The sequence below is a fragment of the Zeugodacus cucurbitae genome, chromosome 5 (genome assembly GCF_028554725.1).
Source record: "Zeugodacus cucurbitae isolate PBARC_wt_2022May chromosome 5, idZeuCucr1.2, whole genome shotgun sequence".
NCBI classification, from domain to species: domain Eukaryota; kingdom Metazoa; phylum Arthropoda; class Insecta; order Diptera; family Tephritidae; genus Zeugodacus; species Zeugodacus cucurbitae.
The window spans coordinates 70,394,737-70,420,699 of NC_071670.1; the positions used below are offsets into that span (position 1 = coordinate 70,394,737).

Genomic DNA, 25,963 nt, shown 5'->3' on the forward strand with positions numbered 1-25,963 from the left:
AATCAGAGTATAAGAGGTAGGAATTTGTAATGAGGCGTGACGGGTGGAGAACACGCAATAAAAATGTATTTTATTGTATTTTACTGAAGCGCAAACAGAATACAAATATTTCTATTAGATTTTGATTTTTTAGCTTGAAGAGAAATTATTTAATTTAATGCTGTTTATTTATATAAATGATTAAAATGTCTTGAAAATTTCCTCATCTTTGTCTCCCATATCTTTTTAAGTCGTCCGAGCAAGCGTAACAGGCTCTTATTTAATATCAACAGCACTTATTTAGCGCACTTCAACTCTCATTTCAATCCCACTTTTCGGCCCCTTCAGCAACCACTTTGGCTTTTATTTTCTTTTATCGCGCACAAAGCGACTTTATTTCGCTTGTGTTGCGGGCGTTTTTTGCTCCATTTCATCGTCGAAAGCCGTGCCGTTGTCGCTGCAATTATTGCCACTTCAGAAGCCAATGTCGCCAGGCTTTTTCAATAGCGTTTATGCCTGCACGGGTGCGTCGTTTGAAAAGAAACGTTTTGTATTTTCCAAAAAATTTTAAAATAATTTTAATGAGAGTGAAATTAGGCCGCTCCTCGCTCATGAACGGTAAAATGAATTTGTTAAGTAATAAAAGAGAGAAATATTAAGAGACAAGTAAGTTGTGTCCAAATTTCGAAAGAAATTTTTATGTAGATAAAAAGGTGATTTTCGACATTTCGAAAATTATTTCAAATTTTGAAAAATTTCGCAGTATCGAATATTAAAAGCTGTAAAAAGCAAATTTCAAATATGCTGAAAAGCCTTACACCTTCCCAACATATACATAACCAAACATTACCTTGTTGCTGTGCCTTGTTGCCACAATGTGTACTCGTATGCCACTTATGTTGCAATGTTTGGTTACAATAAAAACTGTTTACTGTCGCCATGGGTTACCGTTATGGCAGCGTTATAATTTTGTTTCATTAAACTTTTGATAGACTTAAGAGGGGCGTCTCCCCGCTCAGTATTTGCCATGCGCCGTTACACTCTGGTGACATTAACGTCACAGTTTGTGCAATAAATTGAATTGGACTCAGCAAAATTTTCGAACAAAATCCTATGTGTACGCGTATGTAGATAAGTATAAGGAAATTGATCTCGTTACGAAACATGGCTGAAATTATTTCTTTATTTGTATCTATAAATTTGGAGTTTTCGAGTTTTCACTGCCATTTTGACAAGTTGACGAAAAATACTTTTTAATGATAAATGTGACTCTCAAAGTTGGCCAATTTTATATAGGCAGTCAGCTCATTAAATTTTCTAAACTTTGAACCTAACCTGACAGTTGTTTTCATTTAATAACGCTATTAGTTTCTAAAACTTGGTCTCTTCGTTATAAACCAAGCATTAATGAAGTGTCAAACTCGACTAGCAGACAAGAGTTCTGCAGTCGTAAATCAAATTCTTCAAGAAAACAATGATTTTTATTATCCAGTACGAGTAAAATATATTGTTGTGAGAATCAACATCGAATTTGTTAGAAGAGTTTAATGCTGTACCCTACAATAAACTATAAAATCGTTTTTATTAGTTTAGTTTAATGCTAAATACCAAACTTCCTTATTTATATCCGATTACGCCCTGAAGTCAATGACCCCACCCTGATCACGTGATGACATTTCAAGGTCACGTGATATTTTTGTTATAGGTCAGTGACCCTACCCTGATCACGTGATTTAATTTCAAGATCACGTGATATTTTTGTTTACATTTTTGTGTGAAGCCAATGACCCTACCTTGATCACGTGATAATTTAGTTTACAGCTCAATGACCCTACCCTGATCACGTGATGTCATTTCAAGGTCACGTGATATTTTTGTTATAGGTCAATGACCCTACCCTGATCACGTGATATAATTTCAAGATCACGTGATATTTTTGTTTTCATTTTTGTGTGAAGTCAATGACCCTTCCTTGATCACGTGATGTCATTTCAAGGTCACGTGATTTTTTTGTTTACAGGTCAATGACCCTACCCTAATCACGTGATGTCAATTCAAGATCACGTGATATTTTTGTTTACATTTTTGAGTGAGGTCAATGACTCCACCGAGATCCCAGAGGTTATTTCAAGGTCAGGTGATATTTTAAATAGTTTACAGCCCATTGAACCCGCCAAGATCACGTGATGTACTCCATTATTCGAATATATAAAGCAATGCCGGAAGATAACGACTCCTGAAAGTTTCGTTGACATATCTTTAGTAGTTTACGAAATATGTACAAAAAACCTAGTAGGGGACGCGGTCACGCCCACTTTCGTAATAAATTACATCCAAATATACCCCTTCCTAGAACAATCACTTTCATAGCATAATTTATGGCTTAGTTATAGCTTTTTATAGGTTTTGAGTTATCGTCATTTTGTGGACGTGTCAGTGGTCCGATTTCGCCCATCTTCGAACTTAACTTTCTTATGGTGCCAAGGAATACGTGTTCCAGGTTTCATTAAGATATTTCAATTTTTACTCAAGTTACAGCTTGCATGGACGGACAGACGGACGGACGGACAGACAGACATCCGGATTTGAACTTTACTTGTCACCCTGATCACTTTGGTACATATCACCCTATATCTAACTCGTTTAGTTTTAAGACTTACAAACAACCGCTATGTGAACAAAACTATTATACTCTCTTTAGCAACTTTATTTTTTTTTTGTAATGAGCTAAATCTTATTTAAGACCTCTAGTCTTTGGTGTCCGATGTCTTTCTCTCCGATTATGAAGCGAGCTTGTATATTTCTAATATATTGACGATTTTCAGTTTCAGATGGGAACTATTTCCAGAAAGTTTTGATTGTAGAAATAAATATAGCCTATGTTAAATATAGCCTATGTTACTAAATATAGCCTACTTTCACGCTTTCGAATGGTGAAAATTTTTTGAAATTAGCAAAGTAGTTTTAGAGTTTCTTCATTATAAACATACATACAAATCTTTCCTCTTTATAATAGTAATATAGATATAATAATAATATCATAATATTATATATTGCTAGACTAAATCGATAGAGAATGATGTGTTTTAGCATCATAATATTAAAATCTTTACTAAATATTCTAGAAAATACAAGAGCTTGTTTGAGTTCATTCTTATTTACATTTCTTTTGCACATAACTACGGTGCTCATTACAAGTATATACCAGTTCCTGCAACACATTGAGTACTTAAAAATCCTTGCCACATCACGTTTTGCAATTGCTTCACTAGTATAACCGTTAAAAATCTACCATTTCCTCAGCATAATTCGCAGTACTCATACAGCTCGCAATATTACCGTTACATTGCACATCAGCAACCGTCGAAAGTTGCAATGTGTCTATTTGAGTTTTTCTTCCCTTCGTACCTTTCAGCTTCTTCTACACCGCTTTGTCACTTCAAACGGCCTGTTAAATTGCATGTTGTGCCATTCTACTGACATCACTTCTTCGTACAACATTTGCCACTGCCGTTGTTAACAACACTTTTTTAAATTTATTGTTGTTGTTGTAGTTGCTTGTTAGCGTTAAAGAGTGGCAGCACAAGACGCAGAATGCTAACTTTTTGCAAACTTCTATAAGTTGACAACAAGTTGCTTAAAGTCTGCGCAGGAATTAACGGGGTTTCTTTAAGATTTTTATTGTTAAAGAAAAGAGAATAATGAGAAGAAATTTTTTAAGACACAAACAATTTCATGCCCTTCTTACAGCGAACTCCTACTAAATTTTGTTCTTTGACACCTGATCTATTATATTTTTTCACTCTTTCCAAGCGATATCTATTTTGATTGTATTTTGAGTTAGAAAATGTATATATATTCGGCGTTGCCACCTGTAAATATATATCCAAGAAAACCACTTCTCTAGTTATTCTCAACTTTAAGCTCGTTCATTTATTTTCACTTCGCCAAAACTGCCTCAGCCCTGTGTGTATTTAGGATTTAGTAGAGTGAAAAATTAGATGTCATTGGTGTGCACCTCCTCGTAAATTCAACAGCTTCCGGTTAAGCCTTCCCATACGTCTTTCACATACTCGCATATATTTTTTTGTATTTCTAAGAGTGCCGCAAGTATTTTGTTGTTGTTTTCTATACGTTTACTACTCCATACGCGCTATCCTTTTGTTAAGGCACATGTTTATTTGCGCGCACCTACTTGTAAATACCTGCAAGAGCACTTCTCTCCACACTCGCAGTCGCACTCACACCCGAAATTCCATGAAGCTTGCTTTTAGGCGCCAACGTCGCACTTCAGATGCTGCGCTTCGAGTGGCCACCACATATTTTTCAACTTCACTTCACTCCATGCTCACACAAATCGTATATAAATGTACTGTTAGTTCGGATTCTTGTTGTGTGGTTCCATGCATGGCATGTGGCATGTGGCAGGCGGTATGCGGCATGTAACAGTCACTTGTCAGACATTGTACTATTATTCTGCATACAAACACACACACATGTGTACTGTATGTAATGAACAAATATAAAGTAGAAGAAGAAGTGAAGTGAAATCCGCATTGTTGAGCTTCGGGTGCTACAAATTTATGCCACTTCAATGAGCTTAATAATACGTCACACAAAAACAAAAAGAAGAAAAAAAGAAAAGAAATGCTGCCGCGCAGAGTGTTCGTGCATTTTTCGTCTGCTTTTCACTAAACATTTGTTGATTATTTGAATTTATGACTAACCGATTATGTGGGTGTGTCTGTCTATACATGGGTGTGTGTGTGGCAGAGGCCAGTGACATCTCAGTGTTGGCAACGGGTTCTTAGTGAAATGAGTGGGCCGTTGGAGTCTTGTTCTCTTGTTGTTTGAAGTTGTTGATAAGAAAACTTTGAAATGTCTCACAAGCGGATGCCAGACTATTAGCACACTACACATGTTCTTCACTCACGACAACCGTTTGCAGATTGCCTTTGATGCTTAAATTCCCGAAGAGTTTAGATTTAGTTATTTAAGGAGTTAGTGGTAGTCAGAGACACGAAAAAATGAAAAGTTTCAGTATTTTTTCTTTTAAGTTATGTTATTTACAAAAGTAATAATAAGGCTTTATTATACAATGTTTTGACTTAAAGTCACGAAAATTTGAAAAAAAAAAAATTATAATTTACAAAGTTGTGTTGACCCAGTTTCAAAAAAAGGTCCTTGCGGTGACAATTATAAGTCCTTGGAGATTCATCTAAAATCAATCGGATAAAAAAAATTAGTTTTATAAATAGATAATCCTGGGCCTGAGCGAAGCTTTTTTTTTTTTTCAAAAATTAACAAAATGGCGGCCTCAGGAAATTTTTTTCTAGATTTTCGGGAAATCAACAGTTAATAGGTCTTAAAAAATCGAAATTTTGAAAAAAAAAAAACATGTTTGATTCAGGCCTGCGCTTATTATGCATTCTAAAAGCTGTAGAAATTTCATTTCTAAAAGCAATTATCGGATAAACTTCAAATGTTCAGAGTATATTTTCAAGATTTTACATTTAACGATAATGCAAAAAAAAAATGGATTTTTTGAAAATCCTGACTACCCCTAACCCCTTAAATATTTTTGAAGAAATTTTCGACTTACTTCTTTCTTCTTATTTGTATTAACCCACAACACTCAATTTCACGATAAATACTCGCTAGCATAGCATTAGGCGGTTAAAGCTAGACATAGATAAATCAACTGCCATCCTTCAGAAATATAGCTCATAATTATCAAAAAAGTCTCCTTCTAATTCTCAAGTTTATTCTTGAAATTTTCAAAAATAATATATATTATATTAAATAACAGACAGTATTTCACAAAAAATTGTAAGTTTCTTTAAAAAAAACATTAAAGAATACTTTTATGTTTTAACAGCTTGAAATGGTTCCTCTAACCATCGCACCAACCCACACAAACGCACACAAGTTCAACGCTTCCATCGAAAAGTGTGTGGGTGATATCATTACAAAATAATCAAATTTTAATTTGTTATGCCCCAAAAGTCCTACAAAGCAAACTGTTTTTCGGTCATGAGCCTCCAAGTAGACTTTCAAAGCACCCCTGCGATCAAATGCACTTTACACTCCCACTCACACACACACTCTACTTCAACTACTTCTTTGCCAGTTTAAATATATTTGCGCTTCAAGTATTTTCAGTGCAAACAATGTAGATTCGTGCATGAGGCCACACACACACTGGCATTATATTAAATATATGAAATATTAAATATATGTGCACTTGCAGCTTTTACCAGTGACATACGTATGCGTGTGTGTGTGTGCTATTGTTGGCCACGACTGTCTGAGCATTGTTCAGCGTTTTTATTATTTGTTTGATGTATGTCAGTGCACTTAGTGTCCGTCGCCGCTGAAGTCGATGTCGTTGACATTGTTCTCCATGCCCGCCTTTTGCTTTGTGTTTTGCTTTCTGCTTTGTAGCGCAATATTTCCAGTGTTTTATGAGATTTTTCGTCATATTTGGCTTTGCGCTTTGCCTCGCTCTCACTCACACTCCCCCTTTCTCCGCCGCTAAATTGCTTTGGTAACGTTTACTTTGCTTTCGCTCGTTTATTTTTGCCATTTTCCTTTCGTTTATGCCATGCAAGTTCTTCGTCTTCAATATGCAAATCCGCTGCTTCGAAGTTCACTAAACGCTCAGAGAGGGAGGGAAAAGTTTGCCGCAAGTAAAAATCGTGTGTCACTTAATATAAAAGTGTATGTGTGTGTGTGTGTGAATATGTTGTTGCGATTGTTTGAGACTCCGCATATCTTCTGTTTGATTTGTGCGCGTGACTCTAGCATGCTTTCAGGCGAGTCTTCTTCTGCAACAGTGACGACATTGACACATCTCGCCGCTTCTGCTAACCATTTTGAATGTCCATTTGTGACAAAAAATGTTAGTTTTTAGTTATCCGATCCGCCAATCCAAAATCAAAATTGCTATTAGACCATATTTTTGCTTGACCATTCTTCGCTGAATGATTGGTAATTTCTGTGTGTTGAAACGTCTGCCAAATTTACTGAAAACCGGCAGCTATAAGCATGACTAATACATATTGTCATGGCATAGTGGCGCAGTGAAGCTGAAGAGGAGGGAATTCTTGGTTGTAGGATAATTTAAAGAAAACATATTTTTTCTTTCTCTGTTTCTTCCCACTTAAAAGTTAATAAGGTGTATAGAGTTTACACGGTCTTCAGGAACTTTACTTTTAATTTGAGCTGTTTGGTATCGCCGGGTTTACGGCGAATCTCGGCACTAAAGCTCTTTCTTCTTTTTCCCGTCTTCCCTGCGTTCAGCATAGCTTGCATATCCATGGCGCCGTAGAGCTCATACATCATCATCTGTTCATTTCTGTTTTGTAAAAGACATGCTACCAAGATCTTCTCGCCAAAGCCCAGTGAAATAAATAAATTCAACACTTTGTTCATCGGTTGGCAAAAGTCAAGCCTATCTAGTTTAAAGCTTGTAAGTTGTCCCCTGTTTCGAATGACTTAAGGATGCTCACACAATTAGGAAGAAAACCTCGCTCAAATAACTACCGAAGGTATAGCATGAAGGATATATACACATGTGAGTGAAGAGTTCCTCATTTCTGACATTCCACACACTCAGGTGAAATCGTATATGGAATTTCAAATAATATCTGACTTTTTACACAAAACCATTTACATAAATCATAACATATATTTATATAATAAAATTATTCGAATTGTGATCATCACCTGCAGAGCCTTTGACAATGAATTTTGGCTTAGAATTTAGTAAAAAGCATTTTATTTGACATTGCATACGAATTTACGAGTTATGCAACACGAAATAATGTTTACATGAAGCCCCGTACTCAACTAAAATGCAGACATTCCCTTGTATGTGTGAGAAAGACATATTTCAGTTGGATATTTCAGATGCGAAATGCTGCAAGCACACAGGGCTTTACCGATTCGATGCGGGCGTGCCAACACTGGTGAATATATTGAAAGCAATTAAACACGAAAGAATGCTCAGCTTGCATAATTGACACAAATTCTTGCATATTTCCAAACACACAGCCGTTTGTAGGTGCACACACATACAAGTAAATGGCGAAATCGAAAAGGACTCCAATATAGGATATATATTCGGGAGATGCGGAAAGTAGAGGTGAAAGAAACGTGTGGCTATATTTTATATGTGTATGTGAATGAAGAAAATTTGTCACATTTCCTGAAGGTGTTTATGCTAAAGTGTATATGATGGCAATCATGCCAGAGTCATGTGTGTGTGTAACTCCGGCAGGCTGCTCGGTCAAGTGCTGCCGGCAGCCAATATCCAAAGTAATTAAAATATTTTCCACATACATCAAATGAAGAAATGAAGATTGAGAGCAAGCGGCAATAAAGGCATGCAGTTTTAATGTTGTTGTGCGCAAGGATGCAGGCAACAAGGATCAATAAACGAAAATGCCAATAACGGAAAATGGTTGCAAAACAGAATGACAAGTAGCACAGCAGAGGCTGGTTGAAGCAAAGATAATCACGTGGGAGTTTAAGCTGAGCTACTTATGAAGAAAGTAGCAATAAAATTTTAGCCTACTTTCCGGCGTTGCGCCTGAAAACTTAATTAACTCCGGTGTCATTTTGTGTGACACATTTATTTTTTTCAGCACAAGAAAATTAAATAATTTGAAGCTATTTATTTTTTACTCAACAAAGATACTTAGCTCGCATATAACAATATTTATTTTTTCTTCCAAACTCTCCAAATACCCCACTAAGTAATTTGTGCTCACTGCAATTCTGTTACTCATCTTGTTTTCCCGAACTTAAGCAAAATTTGGCCTGCAAGTATAGCCATAGAGTACCAAAGTTCGGCTGCCAGAATTTACCATTGAAATCAAAGGAAATCACCAGTTCCGTCCCCGTCGCACATTAACACCGGCCGCGACCGTAAGGCCATGGCGCCCAAAATGGAAATCCAAACTTTATTCATTTTCGCCGGCTTTTATGCCAGCAGGAAGGAAGAAATTGCGCGTGCATAAAACTTTATTGCAATGCAGCTCGCACCGACACTGACAATTATTTCCGTGCGAACTTTTCCAAAGTGCGAATCAAATCATTTGTGCATTTTGACTGTCAAGACTATCAAAGAATTACAAAAGTTTTTTAAAGGATGCGATGAAACTTATCTTATGGTTAGTATAGTTAGAAAAATAATATCTTTATCTTTTAGTATATATCTTAATACCCATTCTTCTGCTATTTTTAAATATAAATTATGATATGTATTAATTTTTCATGTTTCTCATACCACATGGACCACCTTAGTATCTACTACACACACATACAGTTGTATTTGTAGCCAACTTTGGAGACTACATTGGATTCTTCTTATCTCAGAAACTGTCTAAACTCAAATTCTAGTGGTATTTTGTATTACAATACTTTCGAAAACAAAACTCGACCTATTCTGAGTGATATCAAAGTGGAGCACGAAAGTATGCTCTATTCAATTTCGCCGCCACACTATTTGAATAAGGTTAACGACAAAGGTGCAAACAATTTTGAGTTGACTAATTGCTGTCCATCTCTCTCATCTTAGCACTCTTCTGCTTTTCATTTTGACATTCGAGCGAAGAGTTTCACAAAAGCGCCACTAAATTTGAACAAAGAGCAAAGCAAGGAAAGGTCGCAAAGCTTTTAATTATCTTCGAGAGCTTTCAGCAGTTCAATTGCACTCTCAATTGGCAGCTGACAAATCATTTCTGTCTTCAACTGTCACTTAGCTGCTTTTCACAAATTTATTGAGCAATAATGCAATTTATATTGGAGGGAGATGTTAATTAATAAGTATTTGAAAAAGACTGATGGTCGAAAAGAGATTTAACTGAAGTACTTTCAAATAAAAGATGCTTGGTGTATTCAAAAACAATAAAAATAAATAAAAACAATAAAATGCATAATTAGAAACCCAATTTTTCTGCAACTATTTCCTTTTTCCACAGAGATGCCTTGTATTTTTGGCAACTCCAAAATTCGTATGTTATTGCCTGCAAGGCATGTACTCGTATGTCATGCGCTGCCAACTTTTACGAAGGCCTAACCATGCAGCAGACAACAGCAGAAGGCGAAACAAAACAAATTTGCACACACACACACACCCAATCGCCGAAATGGCAGATGCTTCGAACACCGATATGACATTTAAGTGAATTTGTAGAAGAGTTTGCATCCGTTTCCTGTCGGTAGCACAGAAGCAGCGGAAGTGCATGTAAATAAGCCAAGAATATTGCCTATAGCCTTGTGTATATACTTGTGCTTGTCTTCTGGGTATTTTTAGTTTAGAACAACAGCTGTGGCTTGGCGAATGTGCGCTTTTGCCGCAACAAAGCAACAATTTCTGGTCACATATGCAGTTGTTGTGTGGCATGTGATGCTTTTAAAGTGCAACCGAAAGAGTATAAACATATTCTGTTGGGATATTTGATACGTATGTTATAGAAATAAGGAGATAATTGGCGTAATTTAGAGCTTGTTGGCACCCAAAATTTCTAGAGAACAGAGGCATCGTATAGTGACTGATGGCTAGACTGCTTCAACTCACCTGAAGAAAAAGCTACCAAAAACTACAGGTTTTCAACAAAATTTTTCTCTATTGCTTTTACTAATGCTCCATCAATTATTTGAGTATTACAACCAACCACCGAATTTAATGGAAGTCTATAAAAAAATTATCGGCCATCATTTGTCAAAATCTATAATTAAGCCTAATCACATGTGGGCAAATTCGTCTTGACATCTCGACAGTTTCAATTAACGTGCAGAGTTGCTTTTTTGTTTTTCATTTTATGGCAATTTTCACGCTTAATCAACAACAAAAACAACAACAAGCAGCTTAGCTTATATTCAACGTCAGACATTAAAGCCAATTTTTTGTGCATTCGGACAGAAATTGCCAAATATTCAACGGCTATTGGCGCTTTAGGTCATTTATCAGCGTTGTTTTTGTCTCTTACACATACAAACACACAAGCAAATGCTTCATTGTGAATTTTTCTTTCCGCTCGTGTGGTTTAATTGCCTCGTATGGTATATTTTTCAATAAAATTAAATAGTTATTGCGCTTAATATTCGCATTTCGCGCTAAGTGGCAATTGTGTGTATGTACAGTTATATGACAGCAAATACCGGATGCTTAATGCTTAAATGAAAACAATTAGCTTCCTGTGACTTTATTGGATAATTTTTAAAATTTTTTGTGAACTGCAGACTAATACCTTCAGAGTATTGCCTAATTTTTGAAATTAAATGAAATTGAATTAATTTTTAATTTTTGATATTAATTGATATTGCAAATACTCTATAATAAGAAACCAAACCATTTTTAAAATTTTTACAGACATTTTTTTGTAAACACATTAAAAGTAGCTAGATCGGAGAGTAGTCGCGCGCAACGCAAAGTAAAAAGACAAAAATTTTTCCAAGAGGTTCATAACTTTAATACAAAATATTTTGAGTGATCACAATTATCAAGAAAGAAAAGTGTTTTTAGACTGTACACTGACTGCTCACTGTGTAGTACAGTTCAAAATTTGGCGGGTTGGGAAGAAACATTTATTCAATATACAAATTCCTGTATCCTGAAAAGTCAGTCCTGTATTTTACTTTATCAGGGGACCAAAAAATGGTTAGACAGTTGACGTTAGATGTCAGCGAACAGAGTCCCTTTGTATTCGAGATAAATCAAACACTTACTCATTAATTATTTTGCTTACACATATCAATGACAAATAAAAAAAGTCAAGCGCATGCGAGACCGCACACTGTTATCAAACCCATTGCAGCAACAAAAAGCAAATAGCAATTGCCAAAAAGTACAATGCAAGCCGAACACCCCAACAAACCATCATTTATTTCGACCATTTCCAGCATTCTTTCACATTTTTCATGCCTCCGAAGATTTGTGTTAACATTCTGAATATTCTACTCTCCTTCTTATTGTTTGATGTTCATATTTCATTGCAACTAATTTTACAAAAATATATTTGCTTTGCCTTTCATTGCAGCACTTATCGTCAACTCTAACGCTGGTGTGGGACAGCGGGAAGAAATATCCGGACAGAAGATATATTGAAGCTGCAGTAATAAGTCAAAGCGACCGCAAAAGCTGCAGTGGTCGAGATCGAAGACAACGACTTGGAGTGTAATATAGGCGAATGTGATGAATCTTTTCTCTTCAACAATAACCATAACCACAAACACACATGAAAAATAAAAAACATACAAAATTAAAGAGTTTTAGAAACAAATTATTTAATTTTTTCAATAACATCTTAAAACTATCATGGGAAAGTGATATACTATACATTGTTGTTTTATATTTCTTGGTATTTAGCATTTCGATAAAACTGAAATATCTGATATGCAGTTAAGGTATTATACATATTAAGGTATTTCAATAGATGTATGTACGATATAAGAGAACAAACAGATGATTTAAAATTGAAAAAAGTAAAAGCAATTTAATTGGAATCTGATTTGAAAGCCAATAATGCATTTGTTAAAATTTTGATTGCTTTACACAGCACAGTCTCACTGCCATTCTACCCTCTATACACATGCCCTTATAGAGTTCACAGACTTCTTGCGCATTTGCGACGATTGCCTAGGCTATGCGGGTCTTGTTATATAAAAATTTTTTTCGATCTCACTTCTTCGATAAATTCTTCGTCATTATCGTTCATTATTATGGAAAATGTATTCCCTATTTATCATACAAAATTTATTAAAAAATGTTAAAGTACTTACATTTTTTCGTTGACCTCTTGAATTATTACCGCTTGAATTGAATTGTCAAAAGAATTGACGCTATGAGAAAAAAGAGGAAGGGAGCACACTCTGAAATGTCAACAAAGCCTAGAATTAGTCAAGTAAGCGTTCGGTAATCAAGTATGTGCAAAGCATATCAAACAGATTCTTTAAGCGACAGTTCTCATGTGAGTTACATATTGTTATATTCACCTCACTATTTATGTATATGAATTATTCTCTCCCTTATTATCAACTCCTTTTATTTTACTCATAATATTTGCTCATACTATTATTTTATTTATTCTCATATGCTCATTCTTGTGTTGGGCTTAGAATTTCATCTTTAGATGGAGTAATAAAATTTATCTATACATATATAAATATATTTGATTATAAAAAATATAAAATTGTGTTTTTTATAACTCGTGTGACAATGCTCTGCCAAGTATACATAATTTAGTTTCTAATTTTATATATATTTTAATTTATTAAACAAAAATTTAAACCAAAAGAAAAACGAAAGCGAAGAGAAGCCAAATTGTCAATTGCTCTACCGGATTCTTTTTCGCTAGAGTGCGCATTCTCAATATGTCTCTCTCCATATAAATGCACATATTCAACTCAGCTATCAGTTATGCCGGAATTACATATGCAGATCACAATTTTCTACAGCTAAAATACATGTACAGGTATCAGAAAGAAGAGAGTGCCATTAACAAAGATCGGAAGAAAAGACGAAAAACGGAACGGAAATTTAGTTTAAAATGAATATCAGAGTGCTATTTTTGGCCACTGCAGCATACAAGTTATATCAACAAGAGTCGGCCACCGCATTCAAGGTTGTATATATCAACATACAATTTTCTTACGGCAAGTAAATTTAAGTATCCAAATGGCTTCCATACTGGACCTACCGGATGAGTGTTTGGTTATGATTTGCAAAAAGTTGGAGTACCATGAGCAGCAGTACTGGAGCAGTGTGTGTAAACGATTTGAATACATCTATTTCGAGTATTTTCACAATTGGATTGAAGTAAACGACGATTTTCCGCTGCAAATTATAAATAGACTTCATCTGACAGAGTCAAAATGTACAAAATTCTTTCTAAACAAATTACGCGATTGCCATAAGGAGATTGAAGAGGCGAAACTCTTTTCGTTCACCGATGAGTACTTGGCCGAGCTTTTGCCATTACCAAATCTGAAGAAACTGATCTACGTCGGCAGTTCTTTGAGAGGTGAGTTCGACACGAAAAAGGGGTTGCGTTTAGTATACCGTCGCACGATTTCAGGGTTAAATTGGGTATGGTTGTAGTTGTAGTAGCGGCATAAAACATTCCCCAAATAATATTGGGGAATGCTGCCGATTTGACAGTCTTTGGCCGAATAAAAATCCGGGTCCGTTCCGGTTACGTAGAACCGACTGTCGTGGTTGGAAAGATAAGTTTCTTCAGAATAAGAATATATATAATTATATCTGCCGGCTTATAGTTTCGAGATATTCGCATTTAAAGTTGACAATTTCACAAATTTTATCTTCGAATGTCTTACTTTAGAGGAAATTACTCTATTATATTATGAACTTATTAACAGTCCATTTACTTGATTCTACAAAATGGTTTTATGGTAATTATTTTAATTTTTGTTTTAAATATGATTTTTACTTTTTATAAATTTGTTTCGTTAAACCGGCTGTAAGACTTTTACATAGATTTTAACGAACCGTATACCAGCCGTGGTGTGGTGAAAAGAAAAATTGCTAACAGTGTCGCAATTAAAAGACATGTGAAAAAGTGGTAAAATATTACAAAATTTCGATACTCGCTCAATCTTGAGAATCTCCCCTTTCCAACCATAACCTTTTTATCCTCCTGAAATCATGGGACGATACAGTAAAGTTTACCCCAAATCATGTACCGAGTGGTGTAGTTAAAGTCCGCGTTGTTCTCTTGGAATATCTAAATAGGCTTAGTCTGTTCTCAAAAAACTTAATTTATTACTTCTTATAAGCCCATTCATACGAATGCAGTTAGGCTGGAAATTCTAGAAGTTTCTCTGTATACATTACGCTAACCATTAAAGCTAGAGCCTATCATATAAAACATATAAAAACTAAATATGTAGGAGCCTCTAACAGCTCGTTTAACCGGAAAGTTTTTGTAATTCTCTAGGTAGAAGCTTAATAGAAATCAACAGTCTCACAGACTTGCACATATACTCTAATAGGTTTATTGATCCGAAATACTTGCTACAAATAACATATTGCAACCCATTAAGGACGCTTGTGGTATCCACCGATACACAAATGTTTTCGAATGGATACGCCTTCGAAATGGTCGAAAACCTTAACAATGTCGAGGAACTTGAAATAACATTCAACCCATGTAAATCGTGGCAACTGATCGGCACTTTGCCGAAATTGAAAAAGCTCACTGTTTGGAATTTCAAAAGCGATAAGTGTGAGACGTGCTTGAAGCACCACAATTTGAACAAGAGATGTGTAGGGCAACATGCCACACTCTTCTTTGACGAATTACGTCGGAGGAATCAGTTGGAAGAATTGGTATTGTTTTTCGGTAACGTATCTGAGCAACTTCTCTTGAGAATTTCGGAACTGACAAATTTGAAGCGTTTAAAATTATTCTGCTTTAACGCACTCCCTATCGCTTAGTATGTTTAAAGATTTGATAAATTTGGAAGAGCGGCAGCACACTTGAAAATACGGAGGGTTCACTAGAACTATTAAGGTATTGTAAGAAACTGAAAGTTCTTTGGATTAGTGACTTCGAACATTATGGATACAGTTGGAAAATCGTGGGTAAAAATCCTATTTGGGAATTCTCGTTGGAAGAAAAACTTTTGTAGTGAGTATTCAATAAGCATATTTGTAATGTAAATGATTGATCTCCTTTGAATTTTCATCTGGTGTGACGCTAATTTATCAGGAACTAAAAGGAACTGGTTATGTTAAAACTGACAACACGACAAGGAGCGAAAAAGTGAAACTTTTCGAAATAAATTGTTTTCTTTATAATCCGGTTGTTTTATTCGCCAATTTAGCTCTCTTCCACGTTCCACCTTTTATGAACATTAAAGAATTTAAGTCGAATATTTACAGCTGTCAAATGTTGTTGTGCCTCCAACATTATCACCATCACATGCAAGTTTCCCACCAACAGCGAAATTGTATAAATAGTAGAGTCCGACCGATTAATCGGACTTAGCAACTTGCACAGATTTAGTTCGTTGTTTCCACTATTTTATTGTTGTTGCTATTGCTGTCATTGTTGTTCCTTTAGTTCGTGTAATTTAAATAAGCAGGAGTTATCGTGCGGGCGGCGTAAACAAATCGCTTTCGGTGTTTTCTCTTTCCGAGTGGAATGTGATGGAAGTTGTAGGGTGTGCGGGTGCATTGTGAAGACATATGTTCATACATGTGTATGCACCTCAACACTGCGTCGTGTCTTAGTGGTTTTTCGTGTCAGCGATTTTTGGACGAGGTATTAGGTCTACAACTTTGCTTGCGCCGTTTTCCAATAGATGTCTCTAGGGTCAAGAACTGGTCGATTAAATCGATTTTTTTTAAATCGATATTGGAAATAATGATGGATTAAATCCATCTGGACTTTGTTTTTAATTTTTTTGACATCACGAGGGTAAACATTTAAATTAATATATTAACAACAACCCCCGAATTCAGCACCCGAATCCGCAAGTGACAAGTGGTGCACAAATCAATTAATTGAAAAATGCAGTTCAACGAAAGCTTCGAAATTCAATTGTTACATGAGGGATAAGCGCGTTAAAGCGTATAAAAGTGAGCGAGTTCACGATTACAACCAAAATGCAGTGGCTTAAATTCGAAAACAAAAAAGTTCGACGAAATAAAATAAAAAATGTATTGCAAACTACAATTGAAAACGCAAGGACTTAACGTTGCAACGGTATTCAAAGTCAAAAGCAGCGAAAAAGGGCATACAATGAATTTTGCATTTCGCGAAATTTCCCCCTTTTTGCCTTTCTCGTGTATTCAATTTGTTTAAATTTTATTTTTATGTTTTTTGCTCGTCGCTTTTGTTTGTACAGAAAATAAAATTGGTTTCGAAGCGTTTGTAATCCATGGCGATCAATAGCAAGCATCAATTGCATACTTTTTATCCGCCACTGTACACACGAGTACATGTGTGTGCTTGTTTTGGTAATGGTTTTTGTGGTCGAAATTCGATTAATGGTGAAGTGAAAATACTACTTAATTTGCGATCTATCATCCTTATAATATATTTCTCAATTATAATTCTAACCAAATTAAGAATCTACAATTTACACGTATATTAAGGTCTTGTAAAAATTAACAACATTTTTTTGGATGAAATGAAGGTTGTGATTGAACAAACTTCTGATTAGGCGAATTTTTCAGTTAGTAATTAAGTCCAACCTACAAAATGAAAACATAAGAACCCTCAAACCAAGATCCCTTACCTTCCGTCGAGTCACTATCGAAGTGTCTGGCCTGCGGTTGTACTGATGGAGCAAAATTCCTTACGTATTAGTCAACCTGGGCGCTTCTGTCCATCCTTCCTTCAAACGATTCAATTGTTGACAGAACAAGTGCGAATTAGGAGTTTATCTGTAGCAGATCATAAAGCGTATTACTATAGACGTGTGGTTACCAATGAAGCAATACTCTTTTTGGAATTGGTCCTTTTGACAGGTGTTACTTGATTTATACTGAGTTTAATTTGCCATGTCATAATGAACACACTTACGCAGGAACATCGTTTGTGCTTCCCCGAAATCATTTGTAAAACATAATGGGAAACCTTTATAATGAGAATGAAGCTAAATTCTGCGTTCTATTTCTTCATGAGAACACACAAATCTAAAAACACACCCTTTAGTAGATTATTCCCTGGCAGTCCCATTAAAGGAATATGGAACCATTCCCCGCGATCGACCATGACCATTTTTTCGTTAGACGTTGCCTTAAATGGTCAATTTTTCTTGATTATTGATAATCAACTTCCAAAATTAATGGATTCGACCTGACTATTTCCATCAATGTATCGATATTTTCGATAATGGGCCTTTGTGCTTGGCTTTTACAGTATCTGAGAAAATATTACGAATTTTTCATTCCCTATAGCTATATAACGAAACCCGAACGCTTTTTAAAAATTTCCATTTATTTTTCCAAACTTTGCGACGATATTTTTGGTTCTTTAGTTAACACAGAACTCCCCCGCGCTTTATGTGATCCCTCAAAAGCCTGCGGCGACAAATCTCTGCCTCCAATCTGTAGATAAACATACACAAAGACTCACGAATTGTCAATTGTCGTCACCATAATAAAGCTTGATATAATACTCTAAGGATTAATATCAAAACAAATGAGAAGGTTTCCACCAGTTTGCAGAAATGAAAAATTATATAACAATATCTTAGACGCAGAAATTGATCTAGATAGCTTACAGTTGAGCTTTTTTAGAAGTGTTGTCAGATTTTTAAGGGGCTATACCAGTGTGACATTTTAAAAAAATCGATTTTTTATTTTTTGCTTATTCGATTCTTTACACTTTCAAAAATATCCTGTGAAAGCGGTAAGATCGTATCTTGAATAGTTTTTGAATGGCAGCATTCTAAAGAGCAAACTCTCGCTGTTGTCAACGATACATTGACCGATCGACTACTAATTTAAACTGAGTATTATTGAATATACTTGAAGCTTGGACGATGTCAACAGCAGATGAGACGACGAATACCGCAGACGATGGAACGATGAGCTGAACGAGTTATACGACGACATTGACATAGTTCAGCGAATAAGACAGCGGCTACGCTGGCTAGGTCATGTTGTCGGAATGGACGAAAACACTCCAGCCCGGAAAGTGTTCGATGCAGTATCCGCCGGAGGAAGCCGAGGAAGGAGAAGGCCTCCACTCCGTTGGAGGGACCAGGTGGAGAGCGACCTGGTTACACTTGGGATCTCCAACTGGCGCTGAACTGCGAAGGAGAGAGAGAAGTGGCGCACTATCATCGATTCGGCTATAACCGGCTAAACGGTTGCAACGCCAATCACATACATACATTCTTGAATATATTTACTATACAATGACCTGAATGATTGGTTGAAAATTGTCCATTTGGCATTTCAAAAAGTACAATTTTTTTACCTAAAAAAACGAAATTTTTTTTCAGAACTTCGCCAGTTTGTCAATTTTTGATATTTTTCAAAAATCTTAGGTCATTGTATAGGAAATATATTTAACTTTAATAACCTTTTCGACTTTTTTTTGTTTCAGCAACTCAATCGGCCGGAATCATGTCAGCCGTTTGGGAACTTTTTTTGGCACCTCCGAAGACTGCATATAACTCCGTTATTTTACAATATTTTTGTAAAGAAAAAATTTTGAAAGGTATCTGAAAATATACCTTCTTACTTCGAAACAATCGATCGAGTACTTTTTTTTAGTTCACGAAAATGGCCTAATTCTTCATGGGTTACACTGGTATAGCCTCTTAAAATTACAAAATAAATGAATCATTATAATTAAGGTATCACCACATCTTTGAGGACTCAAATTGATTTAGAAAGCTTTCAATTGAAAATATATTTCGAGGCGGGTTACCAGATTTTTAAGATTTAGACTTTATAACTTTTTTAATTTGATAGTGTATTGGGCATCATCATACAATGTATGTATATACAATTTAATTAGGTGTTACGTCATTGTTATACTATCATATCCGGTCGGCAACACCATTTAATGTTTTTTCAATCCGCTAGTATTTAAATATATTTATTAAAGTAATATACATAATTTATAAGGTCACATATACAAATTAATTAGTTAATCGGTTGAAAACTAATTTATATTCAAATATAAATAAATGAAAAAGTCAGTATATTTTTTCTTTTCAATAACTGCAAGAGCTAACACGCACACACACGAATGTATGTATGTATGTTTGCATTGACGCATATTGTCATTGTCGTTTAAACAGATTTTCCAATTGGATTTGTTTGATTTTAGTCAAACGCTGCGAGTAGCTGGCTTTCTTGCTTGTGATATTGCTTTTTACGATATTCCAACAACGTCGCCGCAGGGCAGGCAAGCAATATTGAAAGTGTCATTTCCACCAAATTACGTACGAGCCATAATTTTTTATCACTCACCCCTCCCCCAATGCGAACGCGATTAAGCGCCGCATTTGCTGTCATGGCTTCATTGAAAAAATCTAAAAAAATCCATAATATTTTTTAACGCTTTAACTCCCTGTAGTTGATTCTCGTTTCGCACATATTTACATACAGGGGAATTAATATTCCTGTTGGCATAGGAGGGAGGCAATGAGGAGCCTTTCAGTTTATCGTTTAGCTGGCTTCTATTATAGCTGCTGATGGTTGTTGCCCCGAAGCCACGCTTTTCACTTTAATTCAATTGTATAGAGAGTTTGCTCAATAGCTGGGGTTGACGTATTTATAAAGGGCTGTGAGCAACCAATCTGTATCAAAATCTATCTGACAAATGAACGGGGTTTCTTACTAATAGTGTAGTATGATGGTGTATATGAGTTTGATATCGTCCAAGAGTACGAAGTGCTCGGTCGCACTTGAAATAAACTCTTCCTTACTTGTTTTCTTGTTATTTGCATTTATGCAAATTATTTGGGTGAGAAGGTATATTGACATATCTGAATAAAAAATCAGTTTCTACTCATATAGAATACTGGTCGCTCTGACTTACTCTATAAGTATGTAATGAGGTTACTTCAATTATTTGTCAATCAGTCGATTTAGTAATTGTGATTGAATTAATTATAACGTTAATACTTACAACAACCGTTTAACAAAATTAAAGTGAGTACCAAGCGACATGAGCAACAGTTAGCCTTAAATTCTCAACATTATTTACAATAGCGTAGTGAAAGACTGATCGTAGCACTATCGAACTGTTTGAGAGAAATATCGAGTGGAACATTTTACAAGCTTTCCGACAAAGAGCTTACTACAGTGTATAATAATGAACTTCAATCCGTTAATGATCTTATGTATGGCCTGAGTGAAAACACTCTTAATTTGAGAGTTCTCAATTCCATAGAAGATCATGAGAGCGATCGTAACTGCATTCAAAATCTGTAGCCACTCAAATGGCGATACGTATTTTATATTGCCACTTTTATAATTTGATTTGAAGTGAAAGACAGGTTTTTAAAACCCCAATGGCGGAAGGAGAAATGTGTGACTTATTTACCTCCTTTGTTAGGAATTTATATATGAATAAAGCAAAAGCTTCCGAAATCTACAACGAAACTTCCTTTTCTCCAGCCTTAGGTACACTAACGGCACTCACACATAAAGGTGGAGGCCTTTAAGTAAAGTGACCGGATTTTATTAAACCTGCCAGCAGCTAAACTAATTAAAACACCAATTTCTGGCCTCAGCTCAGCTTAGCTGCTTTCACAGTTTTAGCAAGCACATTTCGTAGACCTTAAAGCCCCAAATGACGATGACAGCGAATATTGTTTAAGGAGTTGTGAGTGTGTGTACGTGTGCTTTGCTGATGTATGAGTGTTGGCATAAGTGAAGTTCTTTACTTCCTTTTGTGGCTGCAAAGTGCTGGCTTTATGCTGTATATATATATATATATTCAAATATGAGTGAATATGTGTGTGTTAGTAATTTTCGATGTTTGTTGAGTGCTGCCCTATTGTTCGACACTAACATTTTAAATTAAGTTGGAGTGCTCTCTGGAGTGGGCATTTTAGTGCCATTTTTAATTCATTCGTTTTTTTTATTCAACCTTATTTCACTGGGCCTGAGTGGTGATAAGGCCTCGCAATTCTACATAAACGTACAACAACAATGCCTGCGCATATGTGTTACGTTACATTCATTATAATTCTCCTGATGGCGCTGGTAAAGTTGCTAGTGTTCCTATGGGACCCACAGGAAGTTGTGGCTACACAAGCATTGTCTCGTCGTTGCCGGCGGAGAGCGCAGCGGCTCTACTGTAAGTTTTAGGCTTTCATGCTGAAATATTTAACGGTGTTTTCTTTCGGTGCTGTGGGCATACGCTTTGAATAACGGTATGTGCTTGCAGAAAATGAAAAAGAGTTGAAAATTAAAATTATTAGTTTGACATTCGTGTGGATTTTGTACTACAATTTATAGACGGTAGAGTGGTTTTCAAAAAACATAAGGACACTTTTTAATCGCAAAATATTGGTACATTCTATGATTTTTATACTCAAACTCAAATAATATTGTAAAATTTTACTTTTGAGTAGTAACACAGGAGTTATGTTTGCCCTAACATGTAAATTATGTACAGTTTTGACTATGTGAAATTTAATGACATTCGTATGAAAACCAGTGAAAATGGTTCCGTTTTACTTTTATAGGAAATTTTATAATATTTTTCGCACAATAGTGAGGTCAAGCAAATTGGTATAAATTTATACAATTTAGTAATTTTTATCGTTCCTGTTGTTGTCAAATTAGTGTCATTGAATTTGACCAAATGACATCTACACTTTAGTCTATTAGTTTCTTTGTAGACCACAGCGCCACTCTCAAAATATACCTTAGACTCCTAATCCTCGAGCCATTCAGCATAGATTAAGAATACATATTTTCTTTAAAATCTTTAAAATCTGCAATTTATAGTCGACTTTGCGTCAGGAATATCTAAAGTCATTCATTCTATGAAAATTGTTATCATACTGGAAAATAGTCAAACAATTCAATTTCACTGTTTTGTTGTAATATATAAATAGAAATAATTACCCTGACCCAGTACGAAGCAGTCATGCCACCTGATTACATAACATTTACATTAATTCCCATAAAACACAACCAATTCTGAGTCACCATTCGGTCATTGAATTAATACAAGCAACTATGATAAAGATGATTCTTGGGAATTCCATCGGTTGTTGGGAGGGAAATAGTAAAACACATACAAATACTTCTTTAGCACATAAATCCGTGTAAGTCGAGAGAAATTGACAGAGTTCAGCTTGAACACGATTATATAAAGAGCTAGTTGTGGCGTGCCTATTTTCAATATAAGTATGTCATATATAGCAACAGTATTCCAGACATTTGGAGGGAGAGTAGTGTTAAGCTCCGCTTATGCGCTTCTCAGTGAACATTGCGACGGAGTGACTACAACAAAAAACTCAACAAACGCTGCATGACTAATGATCGGCTTGTGAGCATTAATTAACGAAATGATCGGCGAATCATCGACGAGAGCGCTGTGAACTTAAATGCAAGCTGACAGATGGTGTGACCTGCTGGAGTATGCTTCTGTATGTTTCAATAGGTTCAGTTCTTAACACAAAGCGAAGGTTGCAAGTAGTATTCTGTTGCATTTAAATTAATTGTCAATTTCTTTGTATTAAAATTCGAAAAGTAAAAGTGAACCAAAATGTTCAGTTTTCTTGGGATTTATTTACTATAAAGGGGAGGTAATTTAATATATATGTATTCTTCAATCGTGGTGAAATAATACAGAGAAAGCACTCAAGGAGAAGCATATTCTCGCAGCGTTTAGTCCGCACTCAAGGTTGGACATATCTCAACAATCTATTTTCTTACGGCAAGTAAATTAGAGTATCCAAATGGCTTCCATAGACGACCATATGGCGGAAAATTATGGTCATCTCATTGGCACCGACGACTTTCCGCTGCGAATTATAAAGAGACTTTATCTGACAGAGTCAAAATGTACGAAGTTCTTTCTAAATAAATTACGCGATTGCCATAAGGAGATTGAAGAGGCGAAACTCATTTCTTTCAGCGATGAGTATTTGAAGGAATTGTTGCCATTACCAAATCTGAAGAAACTGATCTGCATCGATGCTTATAATTTGAGAGGTAAGTTTGAGCCTCTATTTAGTATTTCAAATTAGATATCGAAGTACTGTAAGAATGTAGAGGGGATAGTTGACTAGCGAAAGTCTGTGTTTTATTACTTGTTAGCCCCTTCATATGAATGACGATAACCAGGAAAGGATACAAATTACTCTTAAGACATTCCACAAAAGCTTCAATTAGATCTAACCGTAGACCTTAGGTCTAAAGTTTCTGTCGTAACATTTAGAAAATAAATATGTAGAAACTTCTAAAAGCTCGTTTAATCGGAAAGTTTTTGTAATTTTCTAGGTAGAAGCTTAATAGAACTCGACAGTCTCACGGAGCTGCACATACACAGTAGCTTATCTTTTGATCCGAAATACTTGCTGCAAATAACATATTACAATCCATTGAGGACGTTTGTAATGCCTAACTACCCACTCATGTTTTCGAATAGATACGCCTTTGAAATGTTCGAAAACCTTAAAAACGTTGAGAAGCTCGTAATAGAATTTAACCCTTGTAAATCCTGGCAACTTGTTGGCACTTTACCGAAATTGAAAAAGCTCGAGATCTGGCACTTTGTCAGTGATAAGTGTGATACGTGCCTGGAGGACCACAATTTGTACAAGACATGCGCAGGGCAACATGCCATGATCTTCTTTGATGAATTACGGCAGAGGAATCAATTGGAAGAATTGGTACTTTATAACAGTTGCGTGTCTGAGCAACATCTCCTGAGAATTTCGGAGCTTACAAACTTGAAGCGTTTAATATTCTACCGGTCCGCTCCAATGTTCTACCTGCCACTGGATGTGTTTAAAGGTTTGGTGAATTTGAAAGAGCTACACCTTGACGGCTGCAGACTAATAAATGCGAAGGCTTCACTAGAGCTAATAAGATGTTGTAAGAAACTAAAAGTTCTGCTTCTTAAGAGTGTTGATGGCGAAACTGCGGACTTTCTTAAGGAGGCAAATTATATCTTAAGTCGCAGACAACCGACACCACTTGAGCCTTTGACAGTGGAATTTGCCGATGAATATGAACTTTTGAAGGTGAGTTCGCTGCCGTTTTACGTTAGGAATAGCGCTTTTCGAATACTTTCTTTCCGCAGCTGGAACGGTATGGAGTGCGGCTTCGATTTATACGAATTGTAAGACTAAAGATTAAGGAGGTTGGCCCAAAAGAATACTACTTGGAAACAGGGGGCTACTTTGCGAGTAAAATTTTATATGCGCGTACGGTGGAAAGAAAATTGTTTATGTGAGTACTCAATAAATATACACATACATATTTGTAATATAACTAATTGATCTCCTTTGAATTTTTTTTATTTGGTGTGATGCTTATTTAGCCTTAACAGGCAGGCTGCGAAATGGAAGTACTAAATTACGGCTAAAAGTGCTTAAACTGAGAACACGACAAGGAGCGAAGATGAATTTTAACGGTTTAAATAACGGTTCAAGAGTAATGAATGAATTATAATAAATGTGATATGATTCAATTTTTCGAAATCAGTTATTTTCTATAAAATTTAGTTGTTTTTTTCATTAATATAGCTCTCACGCACATTCTCCATTTTCAAAACGAAGATTTGAGCAGGACATTTATTGTTCTCAAATGTTGTTTGTGCAACCACCAACACCATCAACATCACATGCAAATTACCCACCAACAACAAAATTGTATAAATAACAAGGTACAAGCGAAAAAATAGCCATTTGGAGGCGAACAAATTTGGTTAGCTATTTCCTGTTTATTTTCGTAATCAAACCTAGCTCGACAAATAACACAAGCTGTTTCCCTACGTGACATGCTGTGCGGTTTGTTGTTTTCCCTGCAGTAGCTATAGTCGATGACACGGCAGCCCACGAGCATAAGCTTTGTTAATAATTTTTCGAGTGTCTGCACTTTGTTTAGGTCCTTTGTAGTTCGTCCTGCGCTCGTCGCGCTTAGGACATTTGTACTAATTTGCTTGCCGTTATTGGTGTAGTGAGCGGGTGCTTGAGGCATTTAGCCATAATTTCAAAACAACAAAGTCGAGGAAGAAAGTTGGGGGGAAGGTCGTTGGTTGTACAAAAGCGATATTTTGCGCTACTTTTTATTCAGTGGCAGGCAGGCTTGACGAATGATGGAATAAGGTAAGAATGGCGATAAACCAAAGTGAAGTGAAATGAAGTGCAATCCGCAATTATGTTGTTGTTGAGGCGTAATAGAGAGGAAAATCCGCATGAGGTCTCTGTACGAATAAGGGGATTAGTAGCAGGAAAAAATTTGTAAATATTTTGTTGAACCTAAATTTGTATGTGCCTAAATAGAAGGAAGAAGAAA

At 35.7% G+C, this 25,963-nt stretch overlaps 1 protein-coding gene and 1 long non-coding RNA gene across 4 annotated transcripts in view; both read left to right on the top strand.

The window, feature by feature from the left end:
• The window catches only part of LOC128922006 (uncharacterized), a 39,244-nt gene extending 26,998 nt beyond the window's left edge, over positions 1-12,246 (top strand). The window contains exon 3 of the long non-coding RNA XR_008471280.1: positions 12,027-12,246. This is a non-coding gene — a long non-coding RNA (uncharacterized LOC128922006). The remainder of the gene's footprint in view (positions 1-12,026) is intronic.
• Positions 12,247-13,476: 1,230 nt separating this feature from the next.
• LOC128922003 (uncharacterized) lies at positions 13,477-24,889 on the top strand. 3 transcript variants are annotated; one of them, XM_054231242.1, is made up of 2 exons: positions 13,477-14,009; positions 23,942-24,888. In XM_054231242.1, exons 1-2 carry the CDS (start codon positions 13,664-13,666, stop codon positions 24,787-24,789), a joined length of 1,194 nt encoding a protein of 397 aa, XP_054087217.1. In that variant the 5' UTR covers positions 13,477-13,663; the 3' UTR covers positions 24,790-24,888. The 3 variants fall into 3 exon arrangements, with proteins under 3 accessions (XP_054087217.1, XP_054087219.1, XP_054087218.1); XM_054231244.1 differs by lacking the exon at positions 23,942-24,888 and adding an exon at positions 14,943-16,713; XM_054231243.1 differs by lacking the exon at positions 13,477-14,009 and adding an exon at positions 23,298-23,653 and having other exon boundaries at positions 23,942-24,889.
• Positions 24,890-25,963: the final 1,074 nt, after the last annotated feature.

What these genes read in the sequence shown, in the direction of transcription:
- LOC128922003 (XM_054231242.1), top strand. Translation starts at nt 13,664, where the DNA reads ATGGCTTCCATACTGGACCTACCGGATGAGTGTTTGGTTATGATTTGC. An exon ending in CGTCGGCAGTTCTTTGAGAG is followed by an intron (nt 14,010 to 23,941) that starts GTGAGTTCGACA and finishes GTAATTTTCTAG; the next exon opens with GTAGAAGCTTAATAGAACTC.